At 38.5% G+C, this 21,442-nt stretch overlaps 1 protein-coding gene and 1 long non-coding RNA gene across 2 annotated transcripts in view; one reads left to right on the top strand and one right to left on the bottom strand.

The window, feature by feature from the left end:
• LOC111090210 overlaps window positions 1-1,766 on the top strand; it is a 30,922-nt gene extending 29,156 nt beyond the window's left edge. Inside the window, exons 4-5 of the long non-coding RNA XR_005371188.1 lie at window positions 444-613; window positions 1,613-1,766. This is a non-coding gene — a long non-coding RNA (uncharacterized LOC111090210). The remainder of the gene's footprint in view (window positions 1-443; window positions 614-1,612) is intronic.
• Window positions 1-21,442, bottom strand: part of CNTNAP2 (contactin associated protein 2) — a 2,034,882-nt gene that overhangs the window by 432,413 nt on the left and 1,581,027 nt on the right. Inside the window, exon 14 of the mRNA XM_038559273.1 lies at window positions 2,022-2,178. Coding sequence (XP_038415201.1) covers window positions 2,022-2,178 — 157 coding nt within the window. The remainder of the gene's footprint in view (window positions 1-2,021; window positions 2,179-21,442) is intronic.

The raw sequence follows: 21,442 nt of genomic DNA on the forward strand, positions 1-21,442 counted from the left end.
TACCCACACGCTTAGCATTATTGCAGCTCTTCCCTTCTCCACATCACATTCCAAATCCACAGCACCGATGGTTCCCCAAACTGGCCATGCTTGTGTCATGTTTCTCCTCCAAGGCGATCCTGCAAGGAAGAGTGTGCCCACCAACTCTTACTTCTCTTCCAAGCATTCTTCTCCCTCTGAGGACCTTACTAACCTTTACCTCTTTTCCCTCAGTTAGACTTAATTTTTTTCCCACTGGTTTTGTTGTATCGTGCAATGCCTTCATCAGACCACTGATTGCATTATGCTATTTCTCTGGGTTTCCTCCCTCAATTAGTTTTTGAGCTCTTTCAGGAAAAATGTATGTTCTATTTACCATTGTATCCCTAGAATTATCATGATGACTGACAAAAATGACTTTCACTTGAATGTATGCACTAATTTTTCTTTCCCTGAATGCTCAGCTGTCCTCTGTGGTTGGATGAACACTCTGCGCTGCTAGACAATGAACCATCTGGGATCATGCTCTCACTTCTTCTACTTGGAGAGAATGCACTCAAAGTCAACTTCTTGAAGGGACAGGGAGTCAACATTAAAGAGACAAATGAATCTGAGTTTATGGAACTTGCTTAAGGTCATACAACCAGTAAGAAGTGACAACAAGAACATAAATCAAGGCAGAGATTCTTGTTCTTGTCATTCACTGTTTTATCCCTTGTACCTAGAAGAGTCCCTGGCACATAAGAGTTCAATCAATTTCTGTTGAGTTAATGAGTGAATGAATGAATGGATGAAAAGTTAATTTCAGAGCCCGCCCTTTGGCTTCCACTCTCCTGACTTCCAAACTTGATAGAGTGTATGAATGGGTGCAGAGACATTTTTCAAACAAATAAAATTAAAAACAGAATATCATGATTTTCTCTTTGCCGTAAACTGCAATGAAAGAATAATGGTAGCTATTTCCATGTGCCTGCACACATACGCACAATTCTAAAACATTGAAATATAGAGCCTTAGTAATTCATTTCATTTACTAAAAGAAAAATGGCTTTTGGAAAATAGGTAGCCACCCTCCTTATAAATCATATAACTTTACGTTCAGAATTAGTTTTCAGTTAAATGGTAGAATGAACTGGTCTGGTAAACTGTCCTTCTAAATAGCGTGAAACAGGCCGACTGAAGTAAACTGTGGTTGTTCTGGAGGAAATTCAGGGCCAGAGCCCTGCTCTCTGCTGCTGTCCAGTGCCAGGAATGGAACGCAGAGGGCCCCTCCATATTTCTGCAATTGGGAGAAGCAGGTGCAATGTGTGCTTCTGGGGAGAGCCCAACTTTGGTTTATAGTCTTCCACCGAAACGTTTTGGGGCTTTCTTTTTCATGCTGAATGACAGCTGATTTTATCTGTATCTATTACTGACATAGACCCTTCCATTCATTGTGGAGCCGAACAAAAGCCAGTGGAGGGATGAAAGAAACCCAAAATAGATCTTTCTTGAGCTGATCGGTATCAGAATTATAAACAGTTCCAGGCATGGAGGAGAAGTAGATTGGCAAGCCCTGTTGCCAAAGATAGAGTAAAGAATGACTTTTTCCTTTCCTTTCCTCTCTCCCCTTCTTTTTTTTTTTCTTGTACAGCTACTCAAAGGAAACCTTGCACGAGGGAGAAGCACTCAGGGAAGGAGATTGTTTACTACGGAGGCTCCCACATGCCTGCACTGGGGCTCTTGGTCCACGGTCATTCCCTCTGTTGTTACAAAACATGTTTTATAGTGTGAATCACCTTCTACTATATGGCTCATTATTCTTCTCTCTGAATAAAATAGGAACACATCAGTTATGTGTCTGTTTATTTCTAAATGCACACCCTTGTAATACTGACCTCTTTCTGCTTTTATATTCTTCAGTTTGTTCCTGACATTTGTCACCTGGGTCAGCTCCCAGACACCGCTAACCCATCGTCTTACTATTTCAGCAATTTTCAAATGTTCTCTTCTAGCAAATGAGTCTGACCTAAAGGCACACTGGGAGGGGAACTTGCACTCACCACTGCTTGTAGTCTGCATCACAGTTACAGTAGTACTTGGGATCTGTGCAGTTCCGCTCAATGCCGCAGGCGCACTTCTGAATCCCGGGCCCGGAGCCACCCCAGTAGTAGTGCTTCTCGTTGGCTTTGCCGACCCACCAGGTGTAAGGGCTTCCATCTACGAGAAAGGAGAAAGACACAATGAGGTAGATTAGGCTTGACCACATTGATATCATCCATACAATCTTGTCCCCAGAGGCAACATCATTCTCCAGTAGGCTGAACTTCACTTTACCCTCTTACAAAGTACATGTTCTTCAATAATAGGAATATTTAATAAAAAATACAATGGGGAATGGTAAGCTCAAGTCTTCCCACCAGGATAGGTACCTCTTTCCTTGGAAGAAGCTTTGACATTCAAGTTTCAGAAACTTAGGTGTCTACTCAGTAGATGGGCTGGCCAGCTGGGGACATTCACGATGAAGGCATATAGATGGTGCACTGATTCTGTAAATTACAACTAAGTTCATGGCTAGCTGTGCTTTTCCATGAAGTGATAGTCTGAGGGATCATAAACTATCAGAGCCAAATGACCCTCATTGTGTCTTAGTCTGATTTCCTTATTTTACAGGTAAGGAAACTGAGGTCTAGAAAGCTAAAGGAGTTCTTTCAAACACACCCCAGATTTGCTCCCAAACCAGAAGTTCAACACTGTATCTCATGAGAAATCATAAAATGTTCTTATATAATAAACTTGCCTTTATTATTTGGCCTAATATTCTCTCATATATTCACATGTTCAACCAACCAATCATCAGATATCACTTGAATTTCTATTGTGTGTCAAATATTATAAGAAACTCAGCAGGGTGATGGAGGAAAATGATACAGATTGAGCTTAATAAGATTTATGACACACAGGAGCCTGAGTGAGGGAAAGGAGGTCATGAAGGAAACTTTCTCACAGGAGGTAAAATATTTGAGTTATGTGCCAAAGGTTGAATGGGCATTACCCAGGTGAATAGGGATGTAGGAGAGCTAAAGGTTTGTAGGCAGAGGAAGCAGAATGTAAAAGTCAGAGAGGTAAAGTTCTATATGGAAAACTCCTCTATATGTAGGAGTATAGAGGTAGAATATGGTAAAATCAGTCTGAGGAGGTATGTTTGAAAGAAAGGGTAGCAGGAGTAGGTAGTAATTAATCGTAGGTGAGGGTATCACAGAAAAAATTCTTTGTCCAAGTGAGAAATTACTTTGCACTGGTTTATTTTTGTTTTCCAGTGTTTATATCCTCCCAACATAAAGAGATGGAACTTCCTCCTGTAAGTAATGTGAACCAATTAAATGATTTCACACAGGGAATTATAAAATTTGTATTTTAAAGATCTACACAGTAAATGAAAGATTTTGGGGGGATGAAGTCAGGGAAGCTAGATGTGATGCTCCTATGTTAATACAGAATGAAACAATAAATTAGCAGTGGTAATGGAAAGGAAAAAAAAAAACTAGAAAGAGATTAATGAGGTATAATTAGTGTAGGATTGCTGGGATTAGGGTGGGAGGGAAGGTAGGAAGGAGGTGTTATGGAGTAAACCCAGGCTTCTGGCTTGGGTGATGTGTTAAACCAAGGCAGATAACAGGGTAGGTAGGAAGACAAGAAGTTTAGGGAATGTTGAAGAAAAGATGGTGAATTTGATATCTAAAATAGGCAATTGGCCATAGAAGTCTGGGTCTTAGGAACATTCTTTGGGCCGAAAATCCCATTTTAGGAACCATGAAGATAAATGAGAAAATATTGATAGCAGAAGAGATGCCATTGGAATCTCTTGGATTACAAGAGCATTTGGAGATGTAAAAGAGAGGCAGATGGGCATCATGGAGGCCAAGAGAGGGAGTAGTCAGAGAGGGTGGAGGAAAATATGCAAAGAGCTTCCAAAAGACAGCGTATTCAGAATTGCCAGATTTCACAGTGAAGTCCATGAAGATGAGAATCTCAACTTTTAATTTGACAGCTAGAAGGTCACAGGAGATTGAAATCAGTTGCAGGTGAATGATGGCAAGAAAAAGCCAGGTAACAGCAGGTAGGGGAGGGAATGAAAGGGGAGAAGGGGATGTCCTAGGAACACCTTCTCTTGCAGGAAGCTGGGAAGGAGTAGAATCTTTTCGGGGTGGTGCCATGTAGGAAGGCAAGAAGGCAAGTCAATTAGAATCTTTGGGTCTACAGCTAGAACACCCACACTTTGGGATGTTAGGTACACACTTGTCCTAGTATCTGTTCAAGTTCTCAGAAATAAAAATGAGGCAAGAGCCATTCTGGAATTGCATGAAAACTGCTGTAGTACTGTCTTAGATACACTGATAGGTTTTTTTTTTTTTTTTAAGATAAACTATTTTTATTATTGAAGTATAGTTGACATTCGATGTTATATTAGTTTCAGGTGTACAACATATTGATTCAACAATTCTTTTCCTCAGTGCTCATCATAGTAAGTGCAGTCCCATCTGTCAGCATACAACATTGCTACGATATTATTAACTGTATTCCCTCTGCTCTACTTTTCATCTTCATGGCTTATTTATTTTATAACTGGAAGTTTGTACCTCTCCATCCCTTTCACCTAGTCCAACCATCTCCTACTCCCTTCCTTTCTGGCAACCACCAGTCTGTTCTTTGGATTTATGACTCTGGTTTTTTGTTTGTTCATTTGTTTTGTTTTTTATACATATAAATGAAATCATATGCGATTTGTCTTTCTCTGACTTGTTTTGTTTAGCATAAGATCCTTTAGGTCTATCCATGTTGATGTAATGGCAAGATCTCATTATTATTTTTTATGGCTGAGTAATATTCCATTACACACATGCACACACACACACACACACACACCATCTTCTTTATCCATTCATCAGTTGATGGATACTTGTGTTGCTTTGATATCTTAGCTTTTATGAATAATGCTGCAATAAACACAGGGGTGCATGTATCTTTTCAAGTTAGTATTTTTGTTTTCTTTGTGTAAATATCCCATAGTGGAATTACTGGATCATATGGTATTTCTACTTTTTTTTAAAATTTTATTTATTTATTCATGAGAGACACAGAGAGAGAGAAAGAGAGAAAGAGGCAGAGACACAGGCAGAGGGAGAAACAGGCTCCATGCAGGAAGCCTGATGTGGGACTCGATCCTGGGACTCCAGGATCATGCCCTGGGCTGAAGGCAGATGCTCAACTGCTGAGCCACCCAGGGATCCCCGGTATTTCTATTTTTAATTTTTAAAGGAACCTCCATACTGTTTTCCACAGTGGTTACACTAATTTATATTCCCACCAACAATATACAAGTGTTTCCTTTTCTCTACATCCTTGCCACCACTTGTTATTTTTTTCCTTTTTGATAATAGCCATTTGACTGGCATGAAGTGATATCTCCTTGTGGTTTGATTTGCATTTCCCTGATGATGATGATGATGATGATGATGAGTCATGCTGAGCTTCTTTTCATGTGTTTGTTGGCCATCTGTGTGTCTTCTTCAGAAAAATGTCTTATTCCCATCCTCTGCCCATTTTTAATCAGATTATTTGTGTTTTTTTTGGGGGGGGTGTTAAGTTGTACAAATTGTATATTTTGGATATTAGTGCCTATTGGACTTATCATTTGTACATATCTTTTCCCAGCCAATAGATTGCCTTTTCATTTTGTTGATGGTTTCCTTTGCTGTGCAAAAGCTTTTTATTTTGGTGTGGTCCCCATAGTTTATTATTGCTTTTATTTCTCTTGCCTGAAGAGACATATCCCTAAATATGTCACTAAGGCTGATATTCTAGAGATTACTGGCTATGTTTTCTATTAGTAATTTTAAGGATTCATGTCTTACATTTAGGTCTTTAGTCCATTTTATTTTTATGTTTGGTGTAAAAAGATAATCCAGTTTCATTATTTTGCATGTAGCTGTCCAATTCTTCCAACAACTTTTATTGAAGAGACTGTCTTTTCCTCATTGTATATTCTTGCCTTCTATGTGGTAGATTAATTGAATATATGAGTGGGTTTATTTCTGGGCTCTCTATTCTGTTCCATTGATCTGTGTCTTGTATGTGTGTGTGTGTGTGTGTGTGTGTGTGGTGTGTGCGCGTGTTTGCAATACTATCACACTGTTTTGATTACTACAGCTTTCTAACATATGTTAAAATTTGGGATTGTGATACCTTCAATTTTGTTCTTCTTTCTCAAGATTGCTTTGGCTATTTGGGGTCTTCTGTGGCTCCATACAAATTTTAGGATTATTTGTTTTAGTTGTGTGAAAAATGCTGCTGGTTTTTTGAGAGAGATTGCACTGAATCTGTAAATTGCTTTGGGTAATATGAACATTAATTCTTCTAATCCATGAGCATGGTATATCTTCCCATTTGCTTGAGTTGTCTTCAGTATCTTTTATTAATAATGTCTTACAGCTTTCAGAGTATCAGTCTTTCACCTCCTTGGTTAGTTTTATTGCTAGATATATTAGGCTTTTTGGTGAAATTGTACATGGGATTGCTTTTGGGGTGGGCAGTTTAGAGTCTGAAACCCTCCTGGGAGGTTCAGGCTTGATACAATAAATGAGCAAACACTTTGAACTCGGAAAAGAGTTAGTCTCTTACTTCATACACATCTCTAGATTTTCCAGTTGTGTTGACTTAATTTGGAAAAGTTATTTTTTTCCCTTTGCAGGATCATTTATGGCAGAAGAATTTTAAAAAATATATTTGATTTGATATGGTAAACAGTAGAAAGGGGAATTTCAGTATCCTGTTCTGAAGGGAGGAAGAGCCAGCTCTTTGAAATAAAGATCCGGTCTGAAACCCTATCTTTTGCCTATCTGGGCCATGTTCCAGAATAAAGGGAGCTGTATTTGCTTTCTATACTCAAGGTGTTTTTGTTTATTTGTTTGCTTGTTTATTTGCTCCTTCCTTCTCTTTCCATCAAGGTAAAGAGTAAAGCATCTAAACTGAGATGCTTTCTAGAATTGGAAGCATGACCAAAAATAAACTCCTGTTTTCTTTTGATGCAGTCAAAAGTTTCAAAAAAACTAGGCTTGAAAAATTCCATTTATGGAAACTATAAAATCTGAGCCAGGCCATCTGGCCAATAAGCTGAACAAAGTCTCTGTTGATTCTATCACTAGGCCACATTATAGGAAGAGGGCAAAGGTGGACAGCACCGTGCTGAACTTGCAAATGCCCCTGGGGCCTTCCAGACCACAACTTGACCCCAAAAATGTAGAAACATGACCTAGACTGGTTATCACATCTATTTATCACACTGCATCTCTTCAAGGTGACTTAAGGCTAAATTCTTTCCCTCAAAGGAAATTTTGGTTACTATCATTGTTTTGGAAACTAAGAGATACTAACATACTTGGTGGAGAGGAGGAAACAAACCAGACATATGCAGAACTGAGGGTTAACAGAATGTCTAACAGGAAAGTCCCTTGTTCTATCTGTCATTCAAACAGCCTCTAGAAGAGTATACACCTCAAACCTTAGCTCAGTTTCAAATTACTTCTTTAAGCAACCAAGAGAAACAATCTAACATTGTTATATTTTCATTATAGACAGTGATGGTAAATTGCATGAACGAGAGCAGTTGAATGTGTCTCAATATTCTTTATAAAAATCAGAACGATGCCAGTAAAAAGAGCAAGGGAATTATCAGACTCTCCTTTAGCATGTGACTTTGAGAAATCTGTGGTAGGGGAAATGGACAAGAGAGCCTGTTGGCTCCTAACAGCACCTGCAGGGAGTATGAAGAAGCCCCCAGAGAGGAAGCTTCTTTGTCATGTTGCTTGGGTAGTAGGTGTTCCAGCAGGAGGCCTAAACTCAGTGTGGGATCTAACCTCTGAACCAATCCTACATGGCAAACCCTCAGTTCCTATAGGGAGGGACTCTTATTAGATACCAGGGTGGGATCCAGCATGATGATCTGCAGTGACATTTCCTCCTTTCAGTATAAGGAGGTGACACGCTAGTAACCAGGTAAGAGTGGCTGAAATTCCCAGTTCTTCCCCCATCCCTCACCTTTGACTCAAGTCATATATAGCCCATATGGCTGCTGCTCCCAGTTAAGAGACGCCAGATGGAAATTCTTTTGTTCTTCCAAAGAAAATATGTTAAGCCCAGTACAAAATGTTTAACTTTTCCCATCTGCCATGAACAAAAGAATGCCAGTAAGAAACGCATATTCTAGGGAAGAAAGCAAATTGCACCCTTTTGTTATTAGCATTGGCACATTTGGTTAAATCAAATTACTGTAACTAAAATAAATTATTAATTTGGCATATATTTTATATTCAGCAAGAAAATGGTTCAATTTGCATTGAATGAAGAATTGCCTTATTCCAGTGCTATGCTAATGAAGTGCTCCACTTTGCTTTACAAATCATTATTTACCTGTTAATTGGCTCTGGGGAAAAACAGTTAAAGGTGATAAAAATGGAAAGACTTTCAAAAGACAAGAGGAAGGAGTGGTTAGAAGAGAAATAATTTAGTTATCCCGGGCCAAGGGCTCAAGAACTTCTGTTACCTCAAAATCTGAAGATTTCTGTTCATTATATTCAGTAGGTGTAACCACTGGGACCAGATTATTAATGATAAGTCATACTCAAAGTTGACTAGAAGCTAAATTATCAAAGCAAGGCGCATTGTATTAGAACCATCAGATACTGATCAAATTAAAAACAATCACTACACTGTTTGTACTCAAGATCAAGTTTCATTAGGCTGAAGGGTTTATTAGTGTTTGGGGGACTAACTGGCAAAGGAGGAAGGGAAAGAGGCTACCTGTTTTTCAGGACTTGAAGAAACTGAGAGAACTGCCACTTTCCCCACCCAAGGACAAGCACATGGGGACCTCTTGATGAGAATATGGTACACCTGTGTGATTTTCAAAATGTGTTCTTTAAAACTTCTGGACTGCACAAACTGCCTTGATCGTCTGCTTAAATAAATGTTGTGGTGGCACGCTCTAAGAGAAGACCCAGTCTGGTCACTGGGATGTTTAATTAGTTCTGTGTCATCCGCTTCTAGAGGTTATTAAAACATACCACAAGGCTTTATAATCTCCAAAATGAAAACTTAAAAGCATATTTTCAGCTGGACGAAACCTAGTTTTTTTTTTTTGTCTACTACTATCCATTTATGTACAACTTTTGTTAGAGAATCACAGGGGGCTTTTCAACAGGGGAAGCAGAGCAAGTACAACTGCAGGAGAAACTTGCCTTTCAGAGGCTCTGCTCAGTGCCCCCCTGCTGGCAGCCACCTGACTGCTCCCCATCCTCCCACCTCTGGCAGCATCCTGGATGCTTGAAGCCTCCTACAGTGCAGGATGGATCTGCTTTCTAAAGAAGTGACTCCTACTCTGAAAAATCTCCCATTTTTTCCTCTGTTCTGTCTTCACCAAAGTACCACTGAATCTTTTTCAACCGTCACTACACCAATTTCGGCTGACTACTCTGGTCTGATTACAGTACTCCATGCCAAGGCACAAAGAATATGAGACATCTTTAATTGGTGTAATTCTAGGTTGTCCGTACAAAGCCCTCTGTGCCTGTGAGAATCTTCCTTGCAGTGCAGATAATCTAGAGGAGAAGGAAGGTAAAACCTTAAAATCAATTCTGGGCTGGGCTGGAGCAAAGAGGAAATTTGAAGGTGCTGTAGCTACTAGAGAGCCCTCTAGATAATTTGATAGCAATAAATTGGAAGCTTAAGTGGGTCAGATTCTCCTATTCATCCTGCAGGATGCCACGTGTACAATCCCAGCTACTGCTATTGCTGACAGCTCCCCTTGTCCAAGGCACCAGAAAAAGAAACAGGCCGCCAGTTCTAGAGTTCTCTCTGGCTGAAATATAGGCAGTCTCTCTTCTTCGTCATGGAGAGTCTGTCCCCATGCAATCACTTCTAAGAACTGGACCATGGCAGTCTCGGGATTGTCATAGAAAGATGAGGGCTGGGAGGTGAGGTCATGGAGTGATTGCTGCTGTTTCTTCCCTCTGGCAGGACGTTCGTATAGACAAGAGTTTCCAGTTTACCTAAGAGAAGTTCCAACCGAGGCTCTTACCCAACTCTCTAGATTCCCTGGCCTACAAAATCAGATCTATAGAATAAGAATCTCAGGGTAATCTGGGGACCTGGTCACTAATGCCCCGATGATCCTTATCATCAGACACGTCTGCCTACGCTGACCTGAGGCAATGACACTGTGGCTTTAGTTCATAGAATACTGAGAGGTCAGTGTCTGGGTCCCATTAGAATACTAATCTAGGTAAGGTATGAAAAGGTGATGATGGTGTTTGGTACAGTAACACCTCCATTTAAAATTTCCAGTTTTTTTTTTTTTTTTTTTTTTTTCAGAATAATGTGGTCATTGTAATCTCTTTTTTTTTTCTTTTCCACTTTCATAGCTGTGGTTCTGAGTCCAAATGTCTGTATTTTACTATTTAGATCAAGAACTTTAAAAATAAAAATAAGCAACATGTATCTTGGCATTCCACAGACACAAAGGCCTATCATCTCAAGCTGCCTATAAATTTTGTGAAACCAGCTTATTAAAGCAGATAACAATATTCTCTTTTGTTTTCTATGCTAATATAAAGACCAAACAAAGAATGAATCCACAAAGTCCCATAGAGTTCCTACTACAGTGTTGTGAAGTTGAGAAAACTCATGATTTTGAAGCTATAATATAAACATTCAATATGGTAGTTAAAGGTGGGCATTTATCGTTTTGTGATTGAATGTCACTAAACTCATTTGATTAGGGATGAATAGAAATGAATGCGGTTGATTAGCCTCATGGTGCATCTTTCAGGATTACGTTGGATTCTATGATATTTTATTAATTTGAATAGGGACCAAATTTAGAAGTGGAGAATGGAAGTTCAGATCAAAATGGACCTGAACTGAAATGTTAGTTAATTAAAAATTAATTTTAATGCATAATATTTAAATTTATTTTATTGAGCTGAACTTAATAGATTTCAATCAAGGGCTGATTCCACTGAGCAGAATTTGATTGAACTGAATCAAATCACTTTGAATCCTATTCAAATGAATTAGATTTTATTAATTTGAATGGAATTGAAGTGACAGATCAGACGGGAGCTGTATTAAAGAGAATGGAAGAGGCCAACGTGCTCTTTGTTAACTTGGCCTCAGTTTCTGTAGAGGTCCTGGGGTTCCTGACCCCCTTTGTCACTCTGGCTAATTCTTCAGTACCATGGCCCCAGGAAAAAATGTGACTAGTAATACCAAAGTGATCAAATGCAACCACGTACTATTTGTAGAATTTTGTAATATACTTTTCTAGTCTTTTTCACTAGAAAAACCCTGACCACTTATTTTAAATATTTCTTTTACTAATTATAAAACAAAGAAAGAGGAAATTAAACTAGATGTCAGGGATGACGATTTGATTGAGTACCGGCTGCTGCTTTTTTTTTATTTTCCATTAAAAACTTTTTTTTTTTTTTTTTTGGTTAAAATGTGTCTTAGGCCAGACCCATCATTTATGTTGAAACACTTGGTATCCTGTGCCTTGACTTTTGTTGATTGATAGATAATAGACGCACCTCAGCTTGTTTTATACTTAGAGGACAACTATAACTTCTTAAATTAGTAGCAAAATATTGCTTTGCAACTGAAATGGCATGCTACAGAATCAACAAGCACGTTTTTTTAGTGCTGGAGAGAGAATTTGGGGAATAAGGGTGAACACTTGACTCCCAATCTAAACTTCTGAGTTAGTGGAAAGACTATGTTCACTAATTTACAATTATGAAAGTTTTATGCCGTGGTACCTAATAGGGCATACAGATAATAAGATGGAAAAAATACACACTAGATGTCTTAAGAGTGGTTCAGGCAATGAGTCCCATAGGATTCTGGAGAAAGAAACAATTACCAAGGATAAGGGTGGACTGGAGGGCCTCCATAAGGAGGCAGGTATGACTGCAGCTTTGATGGAAGGGTGAGATCTAGAAAACCAGGATGAAGATCTGAGCATTTCAGCATCTCGTGAATGGCTGGGCCAAGGTATGAAGCCAGAAAACACCTGACTTTTTTTCTGGAACTACGGAGTAGTCAGTTAAGCTGGTGGCAGCAGTTTAGAGAAGCAGAACTTATGGTTGGAAAAATGGTTTTGGGTACTTTGATGGTGTTTGCACTTAAGTTTTTAAATAATGGGGAGTCAAATATAAAAATTTTTAGATGTTAATGGGTGCCTGGGTAGCTCAGTCGGTTAAGTGGCTGACTCTTGATTTCAGCTCAGGTCACTTAGGCACCCGGGATGGAGCCCTGTGTCCAGCTCTGTGCTCAGCAGGTAATCTGCTTGAGGATACTTTCTCCACCCCCCCATCTCCCTCTGCCCCTCTCCCTGCTCATGCATGTATTTCTCTCTCAGATAAATAAACAAGTGAATAAAATAAAATTTTAGAAGTTAAAATATTTTTACACACAGAACTACAAATTTATATAAGGTATAAAGAATAATGAAATAGACTTGTGCTTAGCTTATCTATTATCATTGTTATTATGGTGTGTTACTCTTTGGGTGTATCATACTTTATTCTAAGAGTAAGCAACATCGGGCTGTGTCTAGTTTTTTGCTATTTCAACATGCTGTGTGAAAATGTCTCAGGGTTTTGAGCATGATCCTCTATAGGGGAATTGTTGGGTCATATGGTTTGTGCATTTTGAAATTGTTTTTCCAAGCACTTGTATGAATGCAGAATCCTACCAGCAGTCTATAAAATTTCAAAATCCTTGACAACCCTTGGTATTATGCTGTTAACTTGTGACAATTGGTGAATGACAAGGAGTACCTTTTTTTGTTTTTAGTTATACTTCACTGATTACTTGTAAGATTGTTTGCCTCTCCGTGTTTATTCATTTATATTTCCTTTTTTTTTTTAAAAAAAGGATTTTTTGTTTTATTGACTAGTAGAAAATACTTAGGATAATCTTTTAATAATTGTAATATTGTAAATTTTACTTAAAAAAAGGTTCTATTTATTTTAGAGAGAGATAGAAAGAGGGTGCAACCAGGGAGAGGGGGCAGGGCAAGAGGGAGAGAGAGGATCTCAAGCAAACTTTGCCCTGAGCATGGAACCCGATGTAGGGCTCTATCTCATGACCCTGAGGTCACGACCTGAGGCTGAAATCAAGAGTCAGATGCTTAACCGACTGAGCTGCTCAAGCACTCCACAGATTTTACTTTTTATGGTGGTGATAATAAGGAAAGGAAACATTCTTAATTTTATTTTTTAGGTAAATTTAACATTTCCCTCATGATTTATTGTTGAAATGATAAAAAATATTTTTGTCTACTTTTTTTTTAATGAAGACCTTAAAGTTTCACCATTTCTGTTTATTTCTGTTTATTTTTTATTTTCTTCAAGTAAACTCTGCACCCAACATGGGGCTTGAACTCATGGCCCTGAGTTCAAGAGTCTCATGCTCTACTGACAGAGTCAGCCATCCTTTAACCATTCCATTTAGTTCTTTAAATCACCTGGAATTAGTTTTTGTTAATGATGTATTGTAGGAATCCAATTTGATTTTTTTTTTTTTTTGGTCTTAACTCTGTATTCAGAAGAGGCAAGTCCCCAGGGACAGAACACAGACTGGGTTGCTAGTGGCTGGGATGGACGAATGGGCAGCAGCTGCTTACTGGCGTTCCCTTTGGGAATGAGGACAGCCCTCTGCCAGCAGACACAAGGAGCGATCGTTCAACACCGGGAATGCACTGAATAGAACAGAAATTTTCTCTTAATGTTACATGAATGAATTTCGCCTCAATTAAAAAGAAAAAGGAAAAGAAAATCCAGGCAAAACATCAAACTGAATTACTTTTTTTTTTTCAAACTGAATTACTTTAAATCAATAGATAAACTAATGGAAAATTTACAAACTTCTAATATGCACTTACCCTATTTACTATCATGATGAATCTGTCCATTTAGATGTTTTTAAATATTTTTCAGTAAAATTTACAATTTTCTTGGTAGAAGTCTTTCATATATTTGTTAGGTGTATTCATAAGTTGCATGCTTTTAAACATAACATATTCTAACACTTTGTGCTATTTTCTATAGAGCTACGATTGAAATTTTTAATGTTGGTATTATATCCAGAAACTTGTTAAACTCTATTAGCACAACTAATTAATTCATTGACAATTTTAATTTTCCCAAGCATACATTTTTATTTATGAATTATGTTAGTTTGTTTCTTCCTTTCTAGTCTGTATATTTTTATACCTTCTTTCCTGTCTTAATGGTTATGACCTACCGCTCAAAGCTAATCTACATTGGTGATGAGGGTCTCCTCTATGTTTATTGATTTTATGGAAAATGCTTTTATTTTTTATTTATTTATTTATTTTTTTTTAAATTTTTTTTTTAATTTTTATTTACTTATGATAGTCACACACAGAGAGAGAGAGGCAGAGACACAGGCAGAGGGAGAAGCAGGCTCCATGCACAGGGAGCCCGACGTGGGATTCGATCCCGGGTCTCCAGGATCGCGCCCTGGGCCAAAGGCAGGTGCCAAACCGCTGCGCCACCCAGGGATCCCCTGGAAAATGCTTTTAATGTTGAACTATTAAGTGCAATGTTACTGTCCCACTTAAAAAGCATCTCATCTTGTTGTTTAAGGGAGTTCCCTTTCCATTTCCTATCTGCTAATTGTTTTTTAACATTATATTTAATTCTAGTCAAAGCTTTGTCTGCATTTAATGAAATGATGTTTTTCCCCTTTTAGTTGTTAATGTGGTAAACTGCATTTATAGGTATTTTAAAAATGATAGTACTTATAAAATAATCAACTTTGTTGTGATAAATATATCTATATAAACATATATTAATTCTTTGCTCATTTGTTTTGAATTTTTGCCGCTATGTTTATGAATGACATCAGCCTGACATTTCTCCATGTGTTCCTATCACTATATTTTGGTATCAAGTTAAAAACTGGCCTCAAAGAATGGTTTGATCATTGAATAAGATTGGAATTATTCCTAAACTATCTCAGGCTAATAAAATACAATGTCTTTGTTATAAGATCATATCCATTTATGTTTCTGTTCTTGCATATCTGTTGTACTTAGTTATATGTTGTATTTTCTATGATTGTGTCCATTACATCTAAACATTGAAATATATTGGTAAAAAGTTGTACTTATGGGCCATAAAGTGGCTCAGTGGTTGAGCGTCTCCCTTTGGCTCAGGGTGTGATCTTGGGGTCCTGGGATCGAGTCCCGTATCAGGCTCCCTGTGAGGACCCTGATTCTCTGTCTGCCTATGTCTCTGCCTCTCTGTATCTCTCATGAATAAAAAATAAAATCCTACAGAAAAGCTGTATTTATATCCCCCTTATTTCTGTTAGCGTCCTTTCTTCTAAACAGTCTATTTAGAAATGTATAGATATTATTAATCTTTTCAAAGAATTAACTGTGCTGATCTTTAGTTTTTTGTTTGTTTGTTTGTTTGTTTGTTTGTTTTTTTAAGATTTAGAAGCATGGAGCCCGAAACAGGGCTGGATCTCACAACCCTGAGATCATGACCTAAGGCAAATCGAGAGTCAGATGCTTAACCGACTAAGCCACCCAGATGCCCTTTGTTGACCTTTTTTATGTTTGACTTAAAGTTCATTAATTCCTACTTTTACATTTATTTTGTCTGTTCTACTTTCTTTAGATATACTTAGATATACTCTAGAGTCCTTTGTCTAATTTTCAAGGTAGATGCTTAGCTCAATAGTTGTTAGCCTTTCTAATTTTTTTTTTAGCCTTTCTAATTTTAAAATAAATGCATTCAGTCCACAATAGCCAAACTGTGGAAGGAGCCTCGGTATCCATTGAAAGATGAATGGATAAAGATGATGTGGTCTATGTATACAATGGAATATTCCTCAGACATCAGAAATGATAAATACCCACCATTTGCTTCAACGTGGATGGAACTGGAGGGTATTATGCTGAGTGAAGTAAGTCAATCGGAGAAGGACAAACATTATATGGTCTCATTCATTTGGGGAATATAAAAAATAGTGAAAGGGAATAAAGGGGAAAGGAGAGAAAATGAGTTAAAATACCAGTGGGGGTGATAGACCTTGAGAGACACCTAACTCTGGGAAGCAAACAAGGGGTAGTGGAAGGGAGGTGGGTGGGGGGTTGGGGTGACTGGGTGACGGGCACTGAGGGGGGCACTTGGTGGCATGAGCATTGGGTGATATGCTCTATGTTGGAAAATTGAACTCCAATAAAAGACAAATAAATAAATAAATAAATAAATAAATTCAGGGCTATAAATTCTATCAAAATATCTTTCTAGAATATTTTTTATGTTTTGAATGGTATTGTCACTTTCATTTAGTAATATGTATTATCTAATTTTGATTATTAACTTCTCTGTGACTCAGAGACTAGTTATAAGTGTCTTAAAATTTCTAATTGTATGTTTTACTTTACGCTGTCATTTTTAAAAAGTATCTTTTTAGTTGATTTTTATTTTATTTTTTTAAAGATTTTATTTACTTGACAGAGAGAGAGAGTGAGAAAGAGAGAGAGCGAACACAAGCAGGGGGAGCATCAGAGGGAGAGGGAGAAGCAGACTCCCCACTCAGGGGCTCAATCCCAGGACCCCGGGATCATGATCCGAGCCGAAGGCAGACACTTAACTGACTGAATCACCTCAGGTGCCCCAGTTTTTAAAATTTATTATGATCATGGTCAGAGAACAGAATCTACATAATACCAACTGAATCACCTCAGGTGCCCCAGTTTTTAAAATTTATTATGATCATGGTCAGAGAACAGAATCTACATAATACCAACAGTCTAAAATTTGTTGAGATTCGTTTTAGAGTTCAGTTTGTAATTAATAATAAAAAATGCTTTATAGGTACTTGAGAAAAATTTTTTCTCTAATTGTTCTATATGTGTTCAGTAACTCACACTTGTCGATGATGCTAATTAATCTGTGTTGCCCAGTAGGTAGCCAATAGCTACATGCAGCTATTAAAAATTCAAATGAATTACAATGATATCAAACCAAACTTGAGTTCCACAGTCCCCTAGCTTCGTGTAGGGGTGGCTTCCATACTGGACAGCAAACATTTTCATCACCTCAGAAAGTTCTTTTGAAGGTGCTTCTCCATATACTTAATAATTTAAATTTTTTCTCGATCTACAGTTACTCTTGTTTGTCTAAAAATGTCTTTATTTAGACTCTATTCATAATAGATGGTTTTCTGGCAGGTATTTTCAAGGGCGATGGTTATGTTTCCCCAACAGTTTGAGAATATTCCAGTGGCTGTAGGTTACCACTGTCAAGAAGTCAACTGTCAGCTTAACATCCATTCTTTCTGTAGGTGATCTGTATTTTCTTTCTGTCTAGCTGGGCATTTTTCTCGTCTTGTTTGCATACATTGTGACTCTTTATCTGAATCTGAATCTGCATATCTTCTTCAGTTCTGGTGAATTCTTAGCTAACATATTAGCTTGAAAATAGGGCTTCTGCTTCTTTTCTTTTATTCTCCAGAACTCTAATTAGATAATGTACTAGATGTTATTGATCTCAATACCTTACTTTTAACCTCTTTTTCACATTTAACAATTCTTTGTCTCCCTGGGCAGATTATTTTGGAAATTCCTTCAGAATCTGTTTTTCATTTCACTTTCATTCTCACTTCAGCTGGGTACAAACTGCTACTTTACCCTGCCTTTATGCTTTTAATTTTGATTACCTTTTGATTTCTATGACTTTTATTTGGTTCTTTTTCAGGTGACAACTTACTGGTTTTGCTAGTGTCTTCCTTAATCATATTTTCAACTTCCTCTTAAAAAAGCCAACCTGATCCAATAATTTCAATATCTGAAGTATTTGCAGGACTGAAAATGCTATTAGTTATTTCTATTGACTCACAATTACAGCATCTTGTTTCCTCACACACTTCATGATTATTTTTGCCTTTGGGATGATGTTCCTTGGAAATGTATCTGTGGGAATTTTCTGAGGTCCCACATAAGTTGGGTCCCTCTCAGATAATTTGCATTTGCTTTTTAAAAATCTTAAATTCAATTAATTGCATATAATGTATTCTTGGTTTCAGAGTTAGAGGTCAGTGATTCATCAGTCTTATATAACACCCCGTGCTCATTTCATCACGTGCCCTCCTTAATTTCCATCACCCAGTTACCCCGTCCCCCCGCCTCCTTCCCCTCCAGTCACTCTCAGTTTGTTTCCTATGATTAAGAGCCTCTTATGGTTTGTCTTCGTCTCTGATTTCGTCTTGTTTTATTTTTTCCTCTCTTCCTCTCTGATCCTCTGTTTTGTTTCCTAAATTCCACACTTGAGATCATATGATAATTATCTTTTTTGATTGACTTATTAAAAATAAGACAAAATAATGACTTAGTAATATCCTCTAGTTCCATCCTTGTCATTTTTTTTGATGGCTGAGTAGTACATACATATACCACATCTTCTTTAACCATTCATCTGTTGATGGACATCTGGGCTCTTTCCATAGTTTGGCTATTGTGGACAGTGCTGCTCTAAACATTGGGGTGCAGATGCTCTTTAGGATCACTACATTTGTATCTTCAGGGTAAATACCCAGTAGAGTAGCTCTATTTTCAACTTTTTGAGGAACCTCCATACTGTTTTCCAGAGTGGCTTCACCAGTCTGCATTCCCACCAACAGTGCACGAAGGTTCCCCTTTCTCTGCAGCCTCGCCAACATCTGTCATTTTCTGGCTTGTTAGTTTTAGCCATTCTGACCAGTGTGAGGTGGTATCTCATTATGCTTTTGATTTGTATTTCCCTGATGCCGAGGGATGTAGAGCATTTTTTCATGAGTCTGTTGGCTATTTGTGTGTCTTCTTTGGAGAAATCCATTTGCTTTTATCAGATACCTGGGGTATTACCAACCTGGAGCTTCTTTAGAATATATTTCTAGCTTGATTTTTTTCCAACCATACAAATAGTGTGACACAGACCTGTAAACATGCATCGGAACTGACTTTTGTTACACAGCTTCAAGGCATAATTTCTCTTTCTCTTTACCTCAAGCCAATGTGTGGACAGTGAAAACTTCTATGCTACCCTTTTGCAAGGTGGGTTTTCAGCTTTTTTTTTTTTTTTTTTTCAGTTGACCTGTGAAATCCGTTGCCCATCAAGGGACATTCGATGCAACTCATCTTGGCACGGCCCCTTCTTCCTCCACTGTCATGGAAACTGAAGCCATAGGTTGCAGGCAAGTGGCAGAAGCCCTTAGGCCAGCTTCTGGCTTTTTAGCACACATTAATGCTGTTGGTCCACAGTTTGGTTTCATTTTTGGCCCCTAAGGATCCTCCTCACTTTCATGCAAGCTCAATTATATATTTCAAAGGGTTTTTAAAAATATTTTTTCATGCATTTAAAAATGTTTATGGGGGAGAGCTTTTATGGTACCTTTGCAGCCTTAATCCTGCAGTAGAAGTCTGCTACTGTGGATTTTAAAGCGAGTGAGAAGCATGGCCAATGTGATGTTCTGGGCTGTGTGCCATAAGGGGAAGGAGACTGGAAACCCAGGGATGGGGCAATCAGAACTTGAAGGACCATGAACATGGCGTGTCACATAACAGAGGCAGAGGTAAATACACCGGAAAGGAAGTCAGTGGTGACTCCTTGGTGTTAAGATTAAGGAAATATGAACTTTTTGAAAGATATTCTTATTTCAGAAGAAGGTACCGGTTTAGAGAAAAGAGGTTCAGTCTGATTTTACGTAGGGTGAGTTTAAGGCGATGATGGGGCTGGTTCCACCTGATGAGGCATGATTCAGGAACATCTGTGGGGTACTACTGGCACTTACTGCCCTGGGGGCAGGGATGCTTCAGCCCTGAGTTGTGTGAGAGAGTCTTGTACAACAAATAACTGTCCCACCTCAAATGTGGGACAAATGTCAGTAGTCCTCTGGGAGAGAAGCCCTCTAATATAGCAACTATGAGGAGGATATACAGGAGACAAGATTGTGACTTCAAGAGAGAGATTGGAGCCAAAAACCATACATCTGTGAACCATCCCACAGTGATAACAGAACTTGAGAGTGGGAATCCATATGTAGGACGGGGAGAGGGGCCAGCTAAGTCCTTGCCTCGCGGTATGCCCACACTGGCAGATGACGAAAGACTTGAAAAGCAGCCACCATGAGGAAAGAGAATCAAGGCAATGTGGTTTAAAGAAAGGTCACTTCTCTGAAATCTGCCCTCATTCTCATTCTGCAAGGTAACGTCTACAACTCCCCATTTTGTGTTAAACCACAGGTAACGCGGACCTTAGTTACTGCATTCAGCATATTGTATCGCAATTATTTTATATGTAAGTTGGCTTCTGTACCTCCAGCTTCTAGCAGAGTCCTAGGCACACAAATGACTACAGAAGGTTCCAGAGAGGGGAAGGACAAAGCTTGACCAACAGCGCTGGACTTGAGGATTAGGAGGTCACCAATGAACATGAAGGGCAGTGTCATGTTTCTTCCAGCGATCAAACTTCAAGAGGTCAAGGTGATGAGGATTCAAGAAAGCAAACGTGACTGATCGAAGCTGGAAAGCCACGAGCATGTTAGCAGAGAGAGGGCAGCCAGAGATGTGACCAGGACAAAGCAGAATCTATAGGACAGTGGGGTCTTGAACGTATGTGCGGTCAAACATAAATTGACAGAGGGGAGAAGATGAAGGGTGCGATGACTGGACCAATGAGGATCAAGAACTATAAACCTTGTGATGACTCGCACAGCGTGCTGGAGCTGGAGTCAGCCCCACATAAACGCCGCCTTGGAGAAAGTCTCAGGCTGAGTTTTTCTGATCTCCAGAACACTCTGATGAAGACTTTACCAGGGGCATCATGAAAAGGAGAAGAGGAAAGGATAAATCTTAAAGCCAAGGCATTTTGAACAAATCTTTGTCTTTGAACAAATCTTTAACAAGTTAAAAAAGGAAAAAAAAAAAAAAAGAAGAAGCAAAACCCTGATTATTCTTGACCTTTAACCCTGTCATATCTAAAAAAAAAAGGCAACCACCCTTTAACAGCAGAGCAAGACACCACTTGTGCAGCCTGCCATCCGGGGTCACCTATCGCACCTGCTGTTCACCCCGTTCTTATTCACAGGACACCAAGCCAGCAGAGTCACACATTATCCATCCATTACCTGGCCCTTCTCCCAGGGAACTAAGATGCTAAAGCCTTTCTCGATGGCACAGCAGTTAATAAAAGTGGCACAAATTCAAGTCCTCCAATCTCACAGAAGAGCAGCGAGATGACAAAAAATTCAATAACAATAAGTGTCAGATTTTTCAAGTGGGTAAAAGGGACACTTATTTAAACAGTGAAACCTCTAAAATTTGCCCTCATTCTTTTTTTTTTTTTTC

This window comes from Canis lupus, chromosome 16 (assembly GCF_011100685.1).
Source record: "Canis lupus familiaris isolate Mischka breed German Shepherd chromosome 16, alternate assembly UU_Cfam_GSD_1.0, whole genome shotgun sequence".
Lineage (NCBI taxonomy): Eukaryota > Metazoa > Chordata > Mammalia > Carnivora > Canidae > Canis > Canis lupus.